Source organism: Dermacentor albipictus, chromosome 7, assembly GCF_038994185.2.
Source record: "Dermacentor albipictus isolate Rhodes 1998 colony chromosome 7, USDA_Dalb.pri_finalv2, whole genome shotgun sequence".
NCBI lineage: Eukaryota > Metazoa > Arthropoda > Arachnida > Ixodida > Ixodidae > Dermacentor > Dermacentor albipictus.
In genome coordinates, this window is record NC_091827.1 from 19791442 (window position 1) to 19813712 (window position 22271).

The 22271-nt window shown below is 46.6% G+C and overlaps 1 protein-coding gene across 1 annotated transcript in view; it reads left to right on the top strand.

The window, feature by feature from the left end:
* Positions 1 to 22271, top strand: part of Sos (Son of sevenless) — a 57668-nt gene that overhangs the window by 20456 nt on the left and 14941 nt on the right. The window contains exons 7-14 of the mRNA XM_065424728.2: positions 1289 to 1387; positions 13826 to 13953; positions 14815 to 14945; positions 15799 to 15993; positions 16947 to 17064; positions 17459 to 17536; positions 18000 to 18209; positions 20204 to 20338. Of these exons, the coding sequence (XP_065280800.1) occupies positions 1289 to 1387; positions 13826 to 13953; positions 14815 to 14945; positions 15799 to 15993; positions 16947 to 17064; positions 17459 to 17536; positions 18000 to 18209; positions 20204 to 20338 (1094 nt within the window). The remainder of the gene's footprint in view (positions 1 to 1288; positions 1388 to 13825; positions 13954 to 14814; positions 14946 to 15798; positions 15994 to 16946; positions 17065 to 17458; positions 17537 to 17999; positions 18210 to 20203; positions 20339 to 22271) is intronic.

Here is a 22271-nt window from a genome sequence, read left to right on the forward strand (position 1 = left end):
TGTTGTGAAGCTTGTGCTTTCTTCTATTGGACCATATGTCATTTGTCTATTTTTGTGCTGCGGTTATTTGTCTATTGTAGTAAGAAAAAAGACATCGTAAAATACATTGTTTTCTTAATTAAGTAATGAAATAATGAACCTACAGAAAAAATAACTGCATTTTTAGAATCAGGAGAAGAAACTAAATAAGCACACCAATTTTTATCAAGTTTGGGTTATAAATAAATAATGATAACTTTTAATCACCATGTCCCCCCTTAAACATTCGCTTACTAGCTATTAACAAGCATGGTGTCACGAGCGTACGAGCAAACATGAACACGTCTCGCTCAATGACCGCGAAAACTCTTCATCAAAACGCTGGAGCAAGGAAGTACGGTAGCAGGAGAGCAGGAATTGACCTTTGTACGGCCTCTCTCTTCAAGGCGAACTAAGCAACGAGAATGCAGCTCGATGCGTCTATATGCGCAGACTCTTGTCTCCGTCGCAGATCGCTTTCAAGATAGGGGTCGCGCCGCACGTAGCAGCCGCCAGTATGGAACGCCTCCCCTGTGTGCGTCAGTCCCGCACCTAAGTTTCGGGAACTCCGAGCGCCCGTGATGCGGCCCAATTTCCGTCCGTCGCCGCACACGTGATCGCTTTCCTTGTAATTGCGGCATCGTGTTGAACTCGGCATGTCTTTGCAGTCGGCACTTCCATGCTGATGGAGCAAACGCAGAAAACGGGAAGATGGACGGTGCACTAATCTAAGCCAAAGGAAGCATTGCCTAAGCACCCGTACTGCAGCACACGGCGAAAGCTATCTCGAAGTGCATACGAGGCAGCTATCTTGAAATGCCGATGGCGATATGGTAACGCAGATTTCGGGTCGTACTCGATTCTGATGCACACACAATTTATGGACCCGTTTTATCGGAAAGAAAGTGCGCGTTAGGTTCGAGTAAATATGGTATTATAATTAGTTAGGGTATAAAAATGACATCAAAACAGGCTGTTTCGTCTCTCTCTCTCTCTCTCTCTTTTGCCGCACTTATCATAATTGTGTGCTTGGGGTGCCCTTCTGCATGCTTTGCCTTGAAATATTTGTTTGTTGTGCATGTGAATGTGTAATGCTAATAGGATAGGTCCGTTATAGCATCCGTGATTTCATCATGTTGAAAGTTGCGTTGTTGTGCTATTTTAGATTCCTTGCGCACGGTTTCATACACTTGTGAAACCCACGTGGATCTTTCAGGCGGTTTATGTTGCTCTTTCTTTGCTCCCTTCTTTCTTTTTTTTTTCTACCAAGACTGCTGGACATGGCTTTCTGCTAGCAGTGAAGTATGTGCTGCCAAGGTTGCTCGTGGGTCCTGTGGCCCACTGCTTTCAGTATTTCGAAGCCATCAAGGTGAGTGCCGCAACTCCACTTTTGCATCGGTGGGTCACTTCTCTGCACCCGTCTTTTACTAGTCGTAGGCACACATTTGAAACTGAGTATTCAGTTCAAATGAGTTAGTATTCGGTTCGATTAGAAAGGCTCTTTTTCTATTCGAGATACTCAAGTCCCCCGGTACTGCCGCAGTACCACCGCAGTGCCGTCGTGTTATGCAGCGAAGTGTACAGATTGTACTTTAGCCGTGCGGTGAAACATGTCAAAAGTAAACAGGGCACTGTCACGGTGCCCCTATTGGTGCTTATGGCTACCGTACGTTATCAGTGGACGTATTCTGCGATGACCACTTCGTGGATACTATCACCTTCGCACGACGTAGTGCTTAACCAGCCAATCAATGCATGCCTGACGGTGCCACTGTCGCCAAACATCATTGTCCTAGAATACGTCCCCAGCTCAAGTACCCACATTGTACTGCATCTTGCATCTGGACAACGCCAGCCGCCAGGTGGAAACCTCTGTGTCTGCTACTAATCTGGCTATATGCTTAAATACAGTTTCAAAACTACAAATTTAACCCTTTCGCTGTCGGACCTTTCTGGCCGTGACGCACCCCCAGTGTCGGCTTGGTTTCAGGGAACGAGCATAACAGGGAATGAACATAGCAATTTATTTTTGATTATGATTGATATACAAATAACATAGTCAATGCAATATGCACATTTTAGTGTTCTGCAGCTGTTGTTAGTAAACATCATCATCATCATCATCAGCCTGACTATAAAATCCGTTTAACATCCGAATCTGACGATGCGGAACCCTCTTCCTCGCATGCGACTCTGTCCGAGTCCGAATCCGAGCTCGGCTCGTATTCTGAATCGGAATTGAGCCACCGCTCCAATGAGCAGACGAAGGTCCCGCGCGCTGAGCAATCCGAAAGTAACCGCGCGCAGGGAGGATGCGCTTTCAGTCGCCCGCGCAACGGAGAGCAATGGGGCGTTGCGTGATCAAGAAGAAAGAGGGAGATGAAAAAAGGCTAAACAAAGTTCAGAGGGCTTTACGTTTACTGCTGCAAGCCGGAAGCGAGGGTGCGGCGAGAGAGCGAAAGCAGCAATCGAGTCACCCTTTTCGGAGAGGCAACGGCACGTGCGCCTGAACCTGACGCGCCGTAGCAGGCACACCAACAGAAGAAAAATAAAAACCTTCAAACCAGCGAAGATGGCAGAACAACCCTTGAACCCATAACCACACGCGCACGACGCATGATACAGCGAACACGGAGCCACCGCGCCACTCAGCAAAGAGAAAGTGGAGAGTGGCAGTCGCTCCGTACTCTTCAATACATGGAGTAACACAGGTCGGGGCGAATGCATTGTAGAATGAGTCAACAGATAGCGTGGCCAATCCAGGAGCGCCAGCTTTGCGCTCTGGCGCGAAATTTTGAACGCACGATAGAGAACGTACCGGTACGTCAGTGACACTGTGGGGGGGAAGCGCGATGACATACCGGTACGTCCGTGACAGCGAAAGGGTTAACTAAGTAGCAAACTTGGAAATGTTCTTAGACCCTTGCTCTAAAGTACTTGTGTACCAACGAGATGCTTCAATGGCAAACTGGGTTAAAAAGCTGGCTTTGGAAGGAGCAAGGGAAATTTCAACACCAAGGAACCCAGAGGCCAGTCAAAGCGCAGACATATATGCTTAGTAGGGGTGTGCATATATACGAAACCTCTGAATAACGAATTGAATACTGTCGTATTCTATTCGCTATTCGTAAATGCGAATATTTTTTTTATGTTTCAAAATGTCAATTGTGGCCAATAAGCATAAAATTTGAGCAAAAGTATGGCAAGTTTTCACCCCCACGGTTATAGTGTAGGCATAAAACATTAACTTGCGTAGTGTATCACGCTGAGTTGCTAATGTAGCCAAGCTTTAAAGGCTGTACAGTGATAAAAAAGACAAATTGTCAGATTTTACGTGCCAAAACCAAGATACAGTGATGAGGCACATCGTAGTGGGGGACTCCGGAATAATTTTGACCACCTGGAGTTCTTTAATGTGCACCTAATGCATGGATGCTCTTGCATTTCAGTCCCATCGAACTGATGCCGCCACGTGCGGGATTCGATCCTGCTACCTTGTGCTTAGCAGCGCAATGCTAAAACCACTAAACAACTACGACAGGTCTCTGTACAATGATAATTCATGCTCTCTGAAGAGCCCTGTGCGTGTGAAGAAACTTGTTTGCTCCTGATGCTCTGTGGGTTTTATAAACACTTCAGAGCGTACTGTGTCATGACGGAAACTTGCAAAGTTTAAATATACTGGCATCGTCTTGTCTTAATTGTGATTATGGCTATTATTCTAAAATTATTTGATAGTTGATTCGATTCTGGCACGATTTGACTCGTATTCAATTGCGTCTCGAAAATCGTTGTTCGCACACCCCCAAAGCATAGCATTGCAATTAGGGCCAGTACAATGTAGCAGTTTCTTCCGTTTCTAAACCACTCATATCATCCACTGTTCATAGCCGGCTCATGCCGTTGATGTGCGAGTCGAGTGCTGCTCTAGCCACTAAGTGCAACAAAGGAATGGCCTTCAGATAAAATTGTTACTTTATCCCGTTCCTGTATATTGAAGAACATGTTGCAGTTTGGGAGAGTTGTAACATTGAGTGCAAAACAGTTTTGTGCATCTAACACAATGTTTATATCAAGTTGCCATTTATGCAGGGAAAAAAACATGTTTATGTACTATAGCGAGTTTTACAGTTGAGAGGGCTGAGGTAAAGGTGACGCACCAAACTGTAAACATTGGCAACCACAAGCATACATACCAGCAGTGTTACTTTGGTTATGTCAAACCACGTATTAAATTTATACCACTTATAACATAACTGTTTATAGTGTAGAACTGGCTTTAACGCGTTCTTTTCTACGTCCAGTTTACCCATCCTTAGAACTCCGCATATATGCACACCACTATTGATGGATCCACACGATGGACGGCTCCGCGAAAATCTGTTCCGCGGATGCTTATTCCGCCTCCCATCTGGCTGCGAAGCGCATCCACACGACAGGCGAAGTGACCAGACGACTGCGCCAAAAAAATTAAGATAGCGGCACCACCCAAAGCGACTGCCGTCCGCCTCGAACTTATCAAGTCGTCGTCGTCGTCCAATGTGTAGCCCGTAACTTTCAAACTGAGACTTGTATTTGGTTTAAATTTGTGTCCAGAAGCTTCGACAGCAAAGTACTCGTGGTGAGTGGGCACCGTTTCCGAAAGCCATATTCGACTTCTCGGCGTGTAGGCTTAGAGTGGCTGTGTTGGCTGACCATGGCCTCGAAGATGTTGCGGCGGCCTAAGTGGATCTCAGTCGCCGTAAGTTACAAATGTTTGCTTGTTTCTACTCACTCTAGATGGTGCCATCGGTGTAATAAAGACTGTCATACGTGTTTTTCACTCTGAATGAAAATTGAGATCGGAAGGAAACGACGATTGGCCACAATGGCTGTTGTTTTGTCCGAATTGGATGATGAGTACTTCTTTCATCGAAAGAGGTCTTGTTGGCAAAAGGACTATATCGCCAACAAGCATCTCGGTATGCAAAACCACTTGTACCGAGAGCTGTTGGTCAGTGACACTGAGGAATACCGGAGGCTGCTTCAAGTGACAAGAGCAGTTTCTTCAGTTGCTGCCAAATCGTCTCTTTCGCTCTTGTGTCCGCATAATCGGCAAGAGTCATGTCCCACAATGTGGGGAACTGCTCCACAAGAAGAAGAAAGTTGCCTCGTCACTCAAGTTCATTGCAGTCGCTCTTGTGCGAGTCACGCGCACAAACGGGCATGAATAGTATCAACAGCGCTGAAGCTGTTTCAGAAAGATCCCGGAGCCGCGCTTGTTGCCAGACTGTAGAGCATGCTAGGCTAAATCCGCAACATTCGACCCCCAGAATCCGTATGCGAAAAATAGCTCGGCATTTTCCGTCGGTTGGGGTCGCGGACGGCATGAAGCCGTGACGCGTAGTCACGTGATGCGCTGTCCGTCGCGGAAAAAAATAGATTTAGTCCGTCGTGTGGATCCAGCATGCAGTGCGGCCTTGCAAGACGAAATACCGCTTTCAGTAATGCGGCTGCCAGAAAATGCCACAGACAAGTGAGGCAGTGAGCTCTTTCTAATGTGGCGGAGCACTGCAGATGAGGCTGGAGTGAGGAGAGTGCTCAAGGAGAATTCAGAGGAGGAGAAGGGGACTAGGGCCAAACAAACAACGGGCAATAAAAATGCCGCCAGAGCAGAGGCGGCAGTACATTGTATGTATTCGCTCTGTAGGTTGTGTGGGTTGCCGCTTTTCAGTGGTGCACGCTCCATCCCAAATGCATGCATGTTGTTGCTTTTTGGCTGTTTAGTTTGTGTGCAGAAAGTACAGTTTTTTGCGACTCCAGCCTCGCAGAAAATTTTTTCCTCGAATTTTGCTGTAGGTTCCCCGACAATTTGCTGCCCAGCAGTTTCACCAGCTGGGCCTAGCAGCGCTGCCTTGTTGGTAGCCGGCGAAAAAAGTTGCAGTTACAGACCAAAGTCAACAAAACGCTTTGCCGTGTCTGTCTAGCTCTTGGAAAGCGGATTGATTGATTGATTGAAAACTTTATTGTTCCACTGAGCTGGGGTGCCCGCCTCTTAACCTACACGTAGGTAGGGGAGGAGGACGAAGCAGTCCCCGCGCTGTCACCTTGACAATGAAAATAAGGGCACCGGTGGCAACTTGGACCGTGGCCACCATGTTTTTGACATCGCACACGCAGATCAGTCTGAGAAATCAAGTGAGGCACTGTATGTATGGTGTACGAAATTTCAATCCCCGTTCTAGTACATCAGTTCTGTGGAGTCATTGGCGGTGCCACATTGAATTCCAGCTAATTGAGCATGTCTGAAAAGTTAATTGGTGATTTACAATTCTCCTCTTTCTTTTTTTTTTATCTTATTTACATTGCTTCATGCGAAGACCATGGGTCCTCAGACATTTACCTTTCAAGTTTCATAAATTTCAAATGGTGGAAACATCCCGGTCGCACGCTTTGATTCTCTGGTTCACATGGCTGCTTGGTCTGCATGTTTTGCATGTGTGCAGCCGTTGAAAAATAGTGTTTTGGTTATATTGTGGATATCCATGACTTCAGCGAGTTGCGTTACAGGTGGTCTATGCTTAATTAGATTTTGTTTAGGTAGTTTACGGTTGTAAACTGCCAGTTCACTCTAGAAATTTTTATTGCTCTGAATTGCCCAACTTTTTGGTAAGGGTGTGTACTTTAACAATTACCGAATATGTCATCATCATCAGCCTGGTTACACCCACTGCAGGGCAAAGGCCTCTCCTATACTTCTCCAACTATCCTGGTCATGTGCTAATTGTGGCCATGTTGTCCCTGTAAACTTCTTAATCTCATCCGCCCACCTAATTTTCTGCCGCCCCCTGCTACGCTTCCCTTCTCTTGGAATCTAGTCCGTAACCCTTAATGACCATCGGTTGCCTTCCCTCCTCATTACATGTCCTGCCATGCTCGTTTTTTTTTGCTTGATTTCAACTAAGGAGGAAAGAACTTTATTGGGTCCTGAGGAACCCCTTCCCACCCACTCTTGGTTTAGTGGTCGGCAGGGGTCGCGGGCCGCACCCACGTTGGGACGGGAAGCCCGTGAGCCTCTGCCCTTTCGTGAGCCCTCTGGACGGCCCGAAGCTGGGTCTGGTGGTCGTCGCTTCGCAGGGCGTCCATCCAGTCTTCTTCTTTGCTGAACACGGTGCCGCTTAACGCGGAGCATTGCCAAAGCAACTAAGATGTCATTAACTCGTGTTTGTTCCCTCACCCAATCTGATCTTTTCTTATCCTGCTGTTCATGATTTGAGAATGCCTGCCAAGCGCACCCCAGCCCATTCTTATTCTTCTGATTATTTCCGTCTCATGATCCGGATCCGCCGTCACTACCTGCCCTAAGTAGATGTATTCCCTTACCACTTCCAGTGCCTCGCTACCTATCGTAAACTGCTGTTCTCTTCCGAGACTGTTAAACATTACTTTAGTTTTCTGCAGATTAATTTTTAGATCCACCCTTCTGCTTTGCCTCTCCAAATCAATGAGCATGCATTGCAATTGGTCCCCTGGGTTACTAAGCAGGGCAATATCATCAGCGAATCCCAAGTTACTAAGCTATTCTCCATTAAATCTTATCCCCAATTCTTCCCAATCCAGGTCTCTGGAGAGATTGTATCTCCCTGCCTGACGCCTTTCTTTACTGGGATTTTATTGCTTTCTTTATGGAGGACTGCGGTGGCTGTGGAGCCGCTATAGATATCTTTCAGTATTTTTACATACGGCTCATCCACACCTTGATTCCGTAATGCCTCCTGACTGCTGAGGTTTCGTCTGAATCAAAACGCTTTCTCGTAATCAATGAAAGCTATATATAAGGGTTGTTTATATTCCGTACATTTCTCTGTCACCTGATTGATAGTGTGAATATGGTCTATTGTTGAGTAGCCTTTACAAAATCCTGCCTGGTCTTTTGGTTGACAGAAGTCTAAGGTGTTCCTGATTCTATTTACGATTACCTTAGTAAATACTTTGTAGGCAACGTACAGTAAGCTGATTGGTCTATAATTTTTCAAGTTTTTGGCGTCCCCTTTCTTATGGATTAGGATTATGTTGGCATTCTTCCAAGATTCCGATGCGCTCAAGGTCATGAGGCATTGCATATACAGGGCAGCCAGTTTCTCTAGAACAATCTGACCACCATCCTTCAACAAATCTGCTGTTACCTGATCCTCCCCAGCTGCCTTCCCCCTTTGTATAGCTCCCAAGGCTTTCTTTACTTCTTCCGGCTTGACTTGTGGGATGTCAAATTCCTCTAGACTATTCTCTGTTCCATTGTCGTTGTGGGTGCCACTGGTACTGTATAAATCTCTATAGAACTCCTCAGCCACTTAACTACCTTATCCATATTAGTAATGATATCGCTGGCTTTGTCTCTTAACACATACATCTGATTCTTGCCTATTCCTAGTTTCTTCACTGCTTTTAGGCTTCCTCCATTCCTGAGAGCATGTTCAATTCTATCCATATTATACTTCCTTATGTCAGCTGTTTTACACTTGTTGATTTACTTGGAAAGTTCTGCCAGTTCTACTCTAGCTGTAGGGTTAGAGGCTTTCATACATTGGCATTTCTTGATCAGATCTTTAGTCTCCTGCGATAGCTTACTGGTATCCTGTCTAACGGAGTTACCACCGACTTCTATTGCACACTCCTTAATGATGCCCATAAGATTGTCGTTCATTGCTTCAACACTAAGGTCCTCTTCCTTAGTTAAAGCCGAATATTTGTTCTGTAGCTTGATCCGGAATTCCTCTATTTTCCCTCTTTCCGCTAACTCATTGATCGGCTTCTTACGTACCAGTTTCTTCCGTTGTTCTCCTCAAGTCTAGGGTAATTCGAGTTCTTACCATCCTATGGTCACTGCAGCGTACCATGCCAAGCACGTCCATATCTTGTTAACTTAGAGTGTGAAGTCTATTTCATTTCTGGTCTCGTCATTCGGGCTCCTCCACGTCCACTTTCGGCTACCCCGCTTGCGGAACGTATTCATTATCCACATATTATTCCGTTCTGCAAGCTCTACTAATAACTCTCCGCTTTCAACTTCCTGGTCATCATGACTGGATGTAGGGGCGTAGACCTGTATGACCTTCAATTTGTACCTATTATTAAGTTTCACAACATGACCTGCCACCCTCTCGTTAATGCTATAGAATTCCTGTATGTTACCAGCTATATCCTTATTAATCGGGAATCCGACTCCTAGTTCTCGTCTAAGCCCTGGTCTAAGCCCTGGGCTAAGCCCTGGTAGCACAGGACGTGCCCGCTTTTCAGGACTGTATATGCTTCTTTCGTCCTCCTAACTTCACTGAGCCCTATTATATCCCATTTACTGCCCTCTAATTCCTCCAATAGCACTGCTAGACTCGCCTCACTAAGTAACGTCCTAGCGTTAAACGTTGCCAGGTTTAGGAATCTGTAGAATATTTTAAATTGAACATGTAATATAACAAAACCTAACACAAGTGTAGACCGCCTGTGAAAGATGAGGCAGTTTGGTCTGTTCAGGTGGATATGAAGTGGTAGACATTACCTGCACTGCAAATTGAAATGGTCGTGTAGGTAATAAAAAAAGATGCTCTGTAAACTTTTTTTTAATTATTCACTTGTTCAGATTGTAAAATTGAAACCGATGCTTATGAAGTCACATCCGTCTGGCAGAAATTGTGACTAGCATCACTGTCTAGATATGAGTCTCCAAAATGTGCTAAAATGTGCGTTGGCGTTGCGGTCATTGTTCTGAACTCTTGTGAAACTGTTTGAAGAAAGGCAATGTATTTCGTGTCGCATTTTTGAGACACGTGTCAAATTTGGTGCTTGTCTTAGGATTTCCACTACGTGTGTATGACTGTATAACTGCTCAATTTTAAAATTTCAACATGTAACAAAGTGACCAAAGTACCTACAAACATCTGCTAAACGCTACAGGTTGGTAGCATTCTGCGCATTTTGATCTCGCTGTTACGCTAAGATAAAACTGCCCAATGTATTGCCGTGTGCGCAATGAAGAGAATCGGTTGGTAGTTTGCACATCATTTTTATTTCCTTTTGTTCGTGCTGTCCCTTGCTCTGTTACTTTCTTTAAACATCCTGGCTACCTATGTTCGAAGTCATGCACGACTCCTATGCGTCTCGCTAGGGGAGACGCTCGGGTGGCACGAATATCTGCCCGTGCCAAATACATGCCGATTAACCGATCTCAGTAGCAATAACAAATGGCTGCTTACTGCGTGCCCTCAACGTGAAGCGAGGCTTAGTGATGGTCGATTTTGCCATTTATTTATTGCTATCACGACGGAGAGCAAGTACCACAGGCGAATTAGGATCAGAGTGGGCAGCCTCAGCTGCGGTGTTGTTGCTCAAACACCGTATACAGCGTAATGTTCCGATGAACTTGCATACCGGAGTCCGCTGAACTCCGTGCAAGCGCAGTCGTGGCAGCCGGTATACGGTAAAACTCGCAGTGTGCGGTAATGCCCTGCTAAAGCTATCTGGTGTCTCGATTCAACATGCGCGCCGTCGTTGTCTGGACTTGTCAGAAGCGAGTTCATGCAAAAGCGCTCGCGTCAGGCTGGTTCAATGTAAACGTAGACATTGTTGGCTCACTCGTTCACAGGAGCCTCGTTAACAGATGGGTGCTCCTTGGTCGTTATTATTAAGATCAATTGTTTGTTTTGGTGCTGCTATGTCAAGAGGTGCCTTCGCGTCGACTGTGTCCTATAGGACTAGCAGCATCAGAACAAGCAACCGATCTCAATAATGACAAAACAGCGCTTACACTTCGTCCTCGGCGTGCAAGCCCCGGTGCTGCCATTTTGTTACGCAAACACGGTATGCGGCGGAGCGTTCAGTAGACACACGGTACGATTTGGCGTCCGATCCGACGTGGGGCGCTGAATGCTTCGGCACGCGGCATTCTACGATTCGGGGCACACGGTGCCTGCATCCGAAAGATCGAGCGGCGCGTAAGCTCCGCCCAGATCTAGCCTCCCAGCTCGACTTCGTATCCACGTCGAGAAACGCAATATAAACAACTCTGCACAACATTGTTTCGCTTTACGCGAGCAGTGTCAATAAAATTATGCCCCTGCGAGTGACAGAACACTTCACGACGGCGCGTTGACCACTGACGACTGCGCTGACAGCCAGCGATGGGGCCGGTAGGCCTAGCTAGGCGGACGCTGAGGCCGACGGCGCTTGCGATCCAGCCCGAGCTCGTCGAAGGCCGCATATTTGTGCCAAAACAATTAACACTGTACACTTAGGTCGACCGGGATTAAATACGAGCAAGCGAAGCGATCAGCCTCGCTCAGACGGTCGGTGTGCGCCGTCTGGCCGCGAAATGCCCTTGCGTCGCGGCTCCCCATCTCGTGATTAGCTTAGTGCTAGTGTACTAGGCGCTGCTTTGCATAACAGGCACACGTTCGAGATAATTTTACTGAACTCGTAGGAAGAAACTGCAGCAGGCAATGAAAAAAAAAAAAAAGACTGCGAGAAACAGGCCAGCCCGCGCCGCCTCCGTGGAGGAAACGTCAGAGAACGTCACATGCCAGCCGCGCTGTCATTGGCTGCGGCCAAACGACGGTCGGATGCGTCGGACGATGAAAATCTGCCCGGTTTGTCGCACGCCGGACGTCCGATGCGGCGCTTCGGCACGACAAAACACCTCGATTCCGGCGCGTCGGACGCCGGATCGGACCGTGTGTCTCCTGCCTATGTTCTATGTTCAAGAAATGTTTCAGGGACCGTTTAATGTAACACTTGACGATGTTACTTGCCTGGCTTGCCAAGGAAAAAAAAAACTGAATTTGCCTTTGTTGGTTCACATTGCAGTAAGGGATCATGGAGGCTCTATCACTTCCGCTGTTTGCAATACGGCAAAGCATTGCCTTCGAGATTCTTCTTATTTGCTTACGCTTAATGAACGCAAGATTTTTTTTTTCAATTTTAAGAGAAAGACGCGCATTCGTGTATAAGCTATGTTTAAATTGAGAACAATGTTGTACTTATTAATTGGATAAATAGAAAAATGTAGCATAATACACTTTCTCAATAAACTTTCCTCAAACCAAAACGCAAACCATTTCGCTGAGTGGCGCGGCGAGCTACGCGCATTGAGGCGGGCATTTTGTGCACGCTTGTGGACGATCGCCCTTCATCACACGTGTAGGGACTCTGAGCCGCGCGCACGCGTTAACGACACGCGCGTCTCCTGCTCCGTGTGGTCGGGTCATCTTTTCGCCGTGGTGTTCGGCGTCATTCGAAGGTTCTGAAATCGCGAGGGCCACAAGCTTGCGAGAGATGGGTCGTGCGCTGTCCAAGTCTGTCGGGACCCACAAACCGGGCAAATGCATCTCCAGCCCGACGGTTAGTCCACTGATAGCATGCCATTTCGCCCCCGCCGTGTGAATACCAAGCTAGTCTTGTGACGGATTGCTCATAGATACGATAAGGTACCGATACGCGTTTACCAAAGTCATCCGGAACGAGAGGCCGCCCCGCATGGTGTCTCAAAGGTGTGGTGGCCGCGAACAACTTTGGTGCCATCCCGTACACTGGCTTTCCTTTACGAGGCAGTCTATCGGCTGCCCCAGTGTCAAGCTGCCGCTGCATGCAATTAGATCGGCGTCAATTTGGCACCAAACTGTAACTTCATTCGCCGACGGCTGGTTAGGCCTAACTGCCTAGGCTATGTCCCCGTGACAAAAAGCCGCCACAGGCTCATGTGATTACCATCTGTAAGCCGCCGCTGGAAACTTGCTGCCGACATAATCGTGCAGGCGGCTCGTTGGCGATCGGTCCCTAGATTACGTGCACAGATTAGATGTCTGTTGAAGCGCCGTTCGGGTCCGCAGGCGATTAGCCGGCAGCTGCCCCGAGTGCATGCGTTACAAGTTCTGGGCGCGCGTGCGCGTAACCGCACGTATTCGATACGATGTGCGTGCAATCGGGTGGCTGATCGGTCAGATCATCACACATGCTTTCTGTACGCACCGACTTTATTGCTGTACCCGGCGTGGTTAATCAGTGGCTATGGTGTTGGGCTGCTGAACACGTGGTCGCGGGATCGAATCCCGGCCACGGCGGCCGCATTTCGATGGGGGCGAAATGCAAAACACCCGTGTACTTAGATTTAGGTGCGCGTTAAAGAACCCCAGGTGGTCGAAATTTCCGGAGTACTCCACTGCGGCGTGCCTCATAATCAGAAGGTGGTTTTGGCATGTAAAACTGTGGCGTGGCCTCGTCAGGCAAAGTATGCCTTTTGCCACGTCACCCTGGACAACCTTTTCGTTGTCTTAAATAAATTCTGAATGAATGAAATGAATAATTAAATTAGTAATATTATTGCCTTCCCCTCTGTATCACGAATTAGGGTTGCTTCATTCGATTCTGTTGATCTTAACGAATCATGTACCAACAAAGACCGTAGAACAGCTGCATGTATGAAGGCACCTGCACTGCAACTGGGTCTTTAGTAAAAAAAATGAAATAGTAGATATTCGATTCACATTGTTCGAACATCTTTCACTCGGGTTCGAGTATTGGCACACTCCTTTGGACGTTGTGTTGAAAATTGTATTGCTGGGTTCTGATGCTTACTTGGTCAGAAAATTTTTAGCTGGAAATGTTCGGGAATTTTGTGAATCGGATTTGCTGACACCCTGTTTTTGTAAGAATTCAGTTCAAGCTGAAAATTCACTCTTTGCATACATTTAGAAGAAGTGATGTGGCAGAGTTAGGTTTGGTTGAGGCCACTTCAACATGCCCAACTCAGCATATTGATATTTCTTCTGTCTACGTGCAGGTGTTGCAGCAGATGGCACCATCTGAAGAAGATAGAGAAACATTGGAGCAGGCAGAAGGATTGCTCCGGAGGCTCAAAGCCCAGCTAACACGTACCTGTGCCGACAAGCTGCCACGTAAAAGGCCTGGGTAAGAGCTTGTGGTTAAGCCAAACATCTTTTGACTGTGAAAGCAATCTACAATTGGCCAGTTTAGCTTGTCACTGTAAGCTGGCTATCTTCTGAAATGGCGTACCATACATAGAGCAAATGTATATCTGTGTTGTTTTCTTGCCATTTGAATGCTGAACTGTCGTTTCAGTGGTGGAGATTTCCTTAATGAAACTGTAGCAGTAGTGTGCGTGGCAGGTGAGCAGAGCTTGTCAGGCGTGAAAGGCTTTCGGTAGCAAAGGAAAGAACAACACCATGGTGAAATTGTACGAAGAAGGAATTTATTACTCCTTCTTTACTGCAACACCAGCTAGCCAAAGTACGTACTAAGAATAGTTCCTCGATGAGGCACACTGAGGAATTGACTCGGCACATGGCTTGCTCGTGGTTCTGACACATCCATGAAGCACAGGCAAGCACATGTCTGTTTGTGTGCATCCATGTCCCGCAACGAAAAAGCAGGAAGCGAGTTTCTCTCACACCCGTGTAATCCACGCTGTCTACGCGTGCCAACATTGTAACACTTGTGCCATCGATAAATACTACTGTAAAGAAGCTATTGAAGAGAAGGTTTTCGTAACACCGGTGAAGTACTGAAGCTCGTGTCCCATTTATAGTGCTAGCTTGAGTAACATCACTCGTGCATTCTGCACTGGCTGGCTTAGGTTGGGGTAATATACTTGCATGGGCACCACTTTGATCAACACCGATATGGAATGTGCACTTAACATGCTCTTAAAATTTGCCCTTGATGTTTATAAGAACTCCCCCTATATGAAACCAGTGCATTTGTCCACGAGAATCAAAATTGTTTCAGCATCGCCTTAAACATTGATTGCAGAGAGGCGTCCCTGCGCATGCACAGCCGTGACCGCCGAGCCATAGCGCTGCACAAGATGAAGGAGCTGCAGAAGGCTGTCGATGGCTGGGAGGGGCGAGACATTGGCCAGTGCTGCAATGAATACATCATGGGTAAGAATGGTTGCCTATCAGTCCCGTCTCTGTCATGTCGGTCACTAATGCGAGCTGGTTTGGCAGTGTACAGCACGCCTTGTGCAACATGCATCTTGTGGTTGTGTGTGCCATCGCCATGTACTATTCTTGCTGAATGAAACATGTCAATTTAGGCTAAGTAAGTAGTTAGGCCTAATTTAGGCCTAACAATTTTCTGTCACATTTCATTCCGCAAATATAGTATGTGTGCACCACACATTGCTTGAGTTTCAATGGCATGATACATACCGCTAACCTCTTGCATGTGGCTTTGACGGACTCGAGGTGACACAGGCATAAAGCTCTTTGTTATACTCCTTGCAGACACCTCCTAGGTGTCTGGCAACTCCGTGGGAGTGCCGAGATGTAGAAGCTTTGGCTTGTCCTGAACCACGCCCTGGTCTACAGCATTGTCATGGCTGTGAAAATACAAAGCCTTCTTCCATTTAAATATGCGTTGCATATATTGTTTCTCCTGTAACACATATTGATGTTACGTTGCTCAAATATAACTAGTAAAAAAAGAAAACAAAAACCTATGATTGAAACTAGAGCATCGTAAGCTTCCACTTTCTCATCTTCCAAGTTTAGCCGCATCCCACAAAGATGCACAGCTGCTGACCGATTTTCCGGACACAGATGGGACTGCGAAAACATCCAAATAATCAAGTACTCAGAAAAGAACCAGTTTCAAGTGGAAAACATACTTCCATTGTTTGCTTACAATTCCAGTTGTGCGGACAACTCGTTCAGGCTTTCCACTGACTGATTCACTGCATCGGGATGACAAAAAATTTCAAAGTGCTTGAGAGGTTTTGTCTGTCATGTGCAGAGGGAACCCTTGGCAAAGTGGGCTCTGGCCGCCGGCTGACCGAGCGGCACCTGTTCCTGTTTGATGGGCTGGTGTTGCTGTGCAAGCACAGCAATAAGCGCTCCAGCGTCACCGGAGGACCGACGCCCGAGTACCGCCTCAAGGAGTGCTTCTTCCTACGCAGGGTGGAGATCCTCGACCGAGAAGACACTGACGGTATGCTCGTGTTTGTTGAAGGGCAGAGTTTGGCCTTAGTTTAAAACAAATATTGGGGGATAAGCTGGCGCACACACAGCCGCGCACCTTGCTTTAGAAGTCGCCTTTAGAAGTCGCCAGAAACTGTGACGACACCTTCGAGACCTGCAGTACCCATGTTGGTTTCAAATTTTTGCAAGTGTTTAGGTTGTGCAGCTGTAAAAGCATCTAAGTTAAATATGTGTCGGCATGTGCCCAGAGGCTTCAATATTAGCCCATTAGTGGGACATATGTCGTGGCTTTCTTTGTCATGGAAGAACCTGAATAAATTTTCGTGCAGATGAAGTTCTGCATGGATTCTTCTGCTGTTGTGTTTAGTTGTTTCTTGCTTGGCATACACTTTACCTATTTCATCATTCCACAATAAAGAAAGCAGGGAATGCTCATTTGAGTGGCATGAATCTGTGTGCATGAATTTTGTTTTTGAGCAAGCACTCGACTCGCGATACCCAGTTGGGCTCTTGGGGGTTGAGAGCCCAACTAGGTACCAGGGTAGCAAACTGGACGCTTGTCTGGCTGACCTCCCTGCCTTTCCTCTGTTTACTCTCTCTCGCGCCTCTCTCTGGGGGCGAAGTGGCCAAAAATAAAACATCTCTGGTTAGGTTCCGTGGGGGGAGAAAAAGTTTGAAAACCTCTGCTGTAGGCAATTGCCACACGAACCATTCAGATAAAGCACACCCTTGCAGCTTTCTAAAACCTCTGTGTGAAGGAGTTTGGACTGAATGGACAAATGGCAATGAGAAAAAATGTGCAAGGAAAATCAACCACTTCTTGAACCATTTAAGCTATTGCGTAGTGCTCTTCCTGGGAAGTCTGCTAGCGGTTGTTATGTTGTCCATAATATTTTTAGTGCTGTCTGCGACTTAAAAGTGTTTTTGACAAGCTGTGCCTATTCTTCGTGCCTCCTTTTGCAGAGCTCAAGTTTGCCTTCGAGATAGCACCGCGTGATGCTCCACACATTGTGCTTTTTGCCAAGAATGCCGAGGAGAAGAGCAACTGGATGGCAAGTCTCGTCATGCTAAACATGCGCAGGTAAGCTCAAGTTCTTTTGTCAGAAGCAAAACAAAGCGTGCAAAGGTGGTTGCCACGGTTTCTGCACCGCTCTGGAGAGCCATAGCTCCACATGTGACATGAAAGTTCAGAAGTCTTGTTGATATTCAGCAAGTGATGAATATATGCCTCTAATAGATGTCAAATATAACAAAGGGGGTGCATCTGGTGCAGCTTTATTATAACGAAGAGTACGAAATGTACATGCATGTGGCATGTACATTTCCGTATGCCTTTGAGGTACAAAATCATTTTAGTGCAGATTCCAAGTGTTTAGAAGCAAAGTCTCTAAAGATTGAGTAGAAACAGGCAAGCATCTTGGCTTTATTGTGGAGTCGGCTGCATTGCGCTTGTTCATTTTTTGCATCCTGTGCAGCATGTTGGAGCGAACCCTGGACAGCATCCTGTCTGACGAAGAGAAGAAGCATCCACTCCGGCTACCCGAGAACTACAGGTCAGCAACTCCATTCTGACTTGCAATTTCGCTCTGATTGTATTTCTAGGTTGTGCCTAAAAAGGCATTTTTAGGCTCTACCTTGTGCTTGGGGTCTCATTGCCCCATCCACTGAGTGTGTTTAAAGAAATAGCAGTCAACTCGGCGAATCTATTCACACGTATTGACTCAGGCCCTTGAGGGCTTGTAGTATGGCACACATAGAAACAAATCGTAAAATAAATGCGACAAATTCTTTGTTGCCATTGGTACAATCTCATAACGTCAAAACTGAAGGAAGCACTTGTCTGTGATGTCCGATACTGCCTTTGTTGCTCTTGTATCATCTGTGCTGTGGACGCTCATCTGCCCCCACCCCACCCTTCTCTCTCTCTCTCTCTCTCTCTCTCTCTCTCTCTCTCTTTGTTTTTGCTTTTTATGATTTGCCATGCTCAACTGCTCATTCTCGACTCGCTACCTGCAGGTTCTCACTGGAGGACTCAGAGTCCCAGGTGGTGCTGGAGGAGAGTAAAACGAATGCGGGCGTGCCACTCATCCGAGGCGCAACCCTTCTCAAGCTTGTGGAGCGGCTGACGTACCACATGTATGCGGACCCCATGTTCGTGCGCACCTTCCTCACCACCTTCCGGTCCTTCTGCCAGCCACACGAGCTCCTCGACCTGCTCTCCGAGAGATATCCTTTTCTTTCTTTCTTTTTCTCTCTCACTGCAATTGACATTTGACCTTTTGGGGCACACGATGTGGCTATGCACAAAGAAGGCGCATCAAGTGGGCAGCACCGTGAGCCAAAGGAAAGTTGCAAACATAGTGCACTAGGTGCACTGCACCATGCACTCAAGGTCGCGAGTTCAATCTTGGCTGCAGGAATGACTACAGCATTAGCAGGGTGACTTGAGAACAATGAGAATACAGCATTGAATCCAACAACTCAAGCAACACACTGCTTGTTTGAAAGTGCTAAGACTGGCAAGGTGACTGTGCTTTAAAAATGCGATGACCATTGTTTGCAGAGCAAGAATTGTGGTTTCCATAGGCTTGGACACTTGTAACATTTAAAAAAATATAATGTGTTTTGAGAACTAGCGCCGACCCTTCATTGAGTATTTTACTTATTTTTGATGCACTGCTGTCGAGGCTACACACTTCGATGCATTAAGGAAAGTTCAGAAGAAAGAGAGTATTTGTGGGCAAGTGTGTTTTAAAGCGAGTGTCGCTAAACTTTTCCGTTTGACAGCCTGTGAGAGACACTGGTAAAATGTGCACTCACTCAAAGGGACATTAATTTTGGCTGTCGGGCAAGTGTCTTAGCTTGGTTACAAAATTTTGATTGGCATTCTCATTTTACAATGAAGCTGCAGCTGAAACTTCTGGCCTTAGTAACATCATCGTTGCTTACCAGATACATAGCCTCAGTATAAAGCATGGAAGACTCCTTTGTAGAGTGGCTTGTATTGTTGGGGCGACTTTTCTTTCTCTTAATAGCCAGTCCATTTCACATACAGTCGCCGACCGTTTATTCGGACCTCACGGGGACTGCGAAAATGTCCGAATAAACAGGTGTCCGAAAAAGCAGATTAAGAAAAAAAAATGAAATCCTTTATTTCCACGCACTTATTCGGGCTTGGCAGTAGGCTTGGAAGAAATCGTGAATGCACCGTTGCACACTGTTCCGTTTACACGCAATCAGATAAGCCTGAATTTCGGAGAGGGTCGTACGGTCACTAATAGCGGCTGAAAGCACAGTCACTGCTTGTACACGCTCCGCATGCGACGGCAGCGTAGCACATGGTGCGTCATCGTCCGGCGGTTCAGCAGAAACCTGACGAATGATCTTGCCGTCGTCGAGTTCTGCGCATGTCAATACAGCAGTGTCAGCACCTATGAAACTGTCAAATGAGACGGTGTCCGGAATCGCAATGCAACCACTGCGCAAGTCTCGGCAGAACATTTTCTGCGTCAGTAGGGAGCACATTGGAAGGCGACAAATCTTAGGCCTCCCGGCACCCGCTTGCCGGCATTCCCCAGCGCAGGCTGCGCGGGCACTGTCGGCGCCATGAGACCTTTGACGCGATGTTTACGTATGCCGCGTTGGATCACCGAAACCTCGACACAGCACACAAAGCAAACACCACCGTGCCGACAACAGTCGCACAAACGATAAACGCGGCCTGCTCGCAGCGTCTTGCGCAAAGAAACAAATCAGCTGCTGGATTGTCTTGACATGGCTTACTATGCTGAAACCGGAACTGCTGCAGAGCCACTCTGCTCTAGCTAACCAGGCAGACATGATGATGATGAGCGGGGATTTCCAGTAGCGCCACTTCGTGGGGCAGCAAGGAAGCTCCATTCAAAACAAAAATGGCCTTCAGCAAGTCGAACCATGCACCGGTCAGAGTCGGTGCATGGAGCTCTCGACCGAGTTGGCTCAAGGAGTGTCCGAAAAATCAGACGAGAGGTTGCAAGGTGTCCGAATTTTTGGCAGTTGTTATACATTATGGTCTATGGGGAGAATGGCGGTGCCGCGAAGCTGACCGAATAATCAGGCATGTCCGAATTTTTGGAGTCCGGAAAATCGGTCGGCGACTGTATTACCATGTCAAGTGGCAACACTGCATCTGCAGTGCATGCATGAAATTTGTGAGCGTTTTCCTTAACGCGAATGTGCACGTTTGATATTCCTGAGCCTCAGGCTCCTCCCTTGGCCGAGCATGGCGAAGGAGCCGAAGCTGAAGCCGCACGCAACCTTCACCGAGAGTGCCTCAAGCGCTTCCGTAAGGAGTACAGCCAGCCGGTGCAGTTTCGGTAAGCAGTCTTGCACCTGTTTTAGAAACATTTTATGACAGCCATTCTGTCTGTGTGGATAGAGGTGTCTGTAGTGGGTTAGGGCTTGAACAGTGTTCATTATCCTAGAGGAAACTCCATGAATAGGCTGTAATACAATGAAAGATAGAACTGTTGCCAGTCACGAAAGAGGTGCGTGTGTGTGTATATTTGCGTGCGTGTGTGTGTGTGTCAAGTGTTTTGCCAGCGGCCGGCTAGGCCATATAGAGAGCCCACTCAGCTGCAGTGGTTATATAGAATGCTTGAATGCAACACAACCATGCCATTTGTATTTTTTTGTGCCTTCGTAGCCAGGCCCAGCCTCTTCCTGCCCCCATGGAACACAAGTTGCAGTTGATGTGTGCTACTAAGTGAATGCGCGCCAGCTGTATTTTTATGATGGCCATTCAGTTCTTAGAAGCACACTGTTGGTAAAGGGGCCCAGTGATAATTTTTGACCTATTTGGTATATGTACAGTGGAAGCCCGTTGATACGATTCTGCATATGTTTTTGGGATACGTTTCTTTTTATTCTCCCGGCCAACGTCCCATAGGAGCAGTATATTTTCATACGGCTATTGCAATCACATTTTCACCTGAAATTGGATAATATGGCTGCACAAGGGGGCTTTTACTGCTATTTCTAAAGCTCACAGCTTCAGATTCCAGTGCACTAGCTCAAGTAACATTCCAGCAACCCACAAACAACGTGTTAAGCTTAACCCAGGCACACTGGAGGAAAAACCATGCGCGACGTGCCGCTGGCGGTAAAATGGTTGCACCGCTGCTCAGTTAAGTGAAGGAACGGCAGCTTCTTTTTTTTAGCTTCCAGAAAAACTTTCTTACGAATATGGAAAAGAAGAAAGTTCAGCACAAACTGATGAGTTATTATTCAATGTTGCTAGATAAAAGTGCGTCGGCTGCAGTTCGTGTGGCGTCAAGTGATGCTGCTCCGCATAATGTGTTGTGCAGAGCAGCATCGCTCAACTCCACATGAACCTTTGCTATTGAGTTTGGCACCGAGTATGCTTATTTTCATACTTTTTTTCGCTTGCATTGGATAATACGATTTTTAGATGATACGTTTTATTTTCCCTTTCCCTTGAAGATCGTGTCAACGACACTCCACTGGATCTGGTTATAAAGGGCATCACATAATGAATGCTATCCAGCAAGGAGTATTGAAGTGCTTTATATACAGGTGGAGTTACTGGCAGGCAAAACTTTACTGTCCAACCTATTCATGGTTTTTGCCGCTCCTTCTTCCATGCCACGCACGCTAAATGTTATAAAGTGACAAACCATTGATCCCAATTCCCCATCCACTATATGTCACACTGGTTGTGTTCTACTTTTTATGCACAGTAATGCAGAAACATCCATAAAATATCCTGATCTGACAGCAACTCTGCCACAGACAGCATAATGAGTTGATGGAGCAGACTTTAGTAAAATGTTTGTGGAACAAGTAGCAACAGAACGTTGGTATTAGGGCCAGTTGATGTTGGCCAAACCAGGTTATTTGGTGCAAGAATGGTAAAACTTGGACGCATAAAAATCGCAGAATGCACAGACTGAACCATTCTTCTAAATTGTGGTTTTATTGAAATGGCAACTGTGGCTTTATAATCACAGTTAGAAGTGTAGTGCACTGTGTTTTTTTTTATATATATATATATATGTTTTGTTCTTTTCGCACTAAAATAATGTGAGGACTGACTAATGTGGCTGACTGACAACATGAGGCACTAAAAAGGCTGCCACCCACGTAACTGATTGCATGTGTGACTCATGAATTGCATTGTGAAATTGAAAACATGCAGAACATGGAACTGCATGTGGGTGCACATGCCCACAGATGTACCGATTAAAGTTGATTAAGATTGATTCATTACAGTAATGTTTTATATTTTGA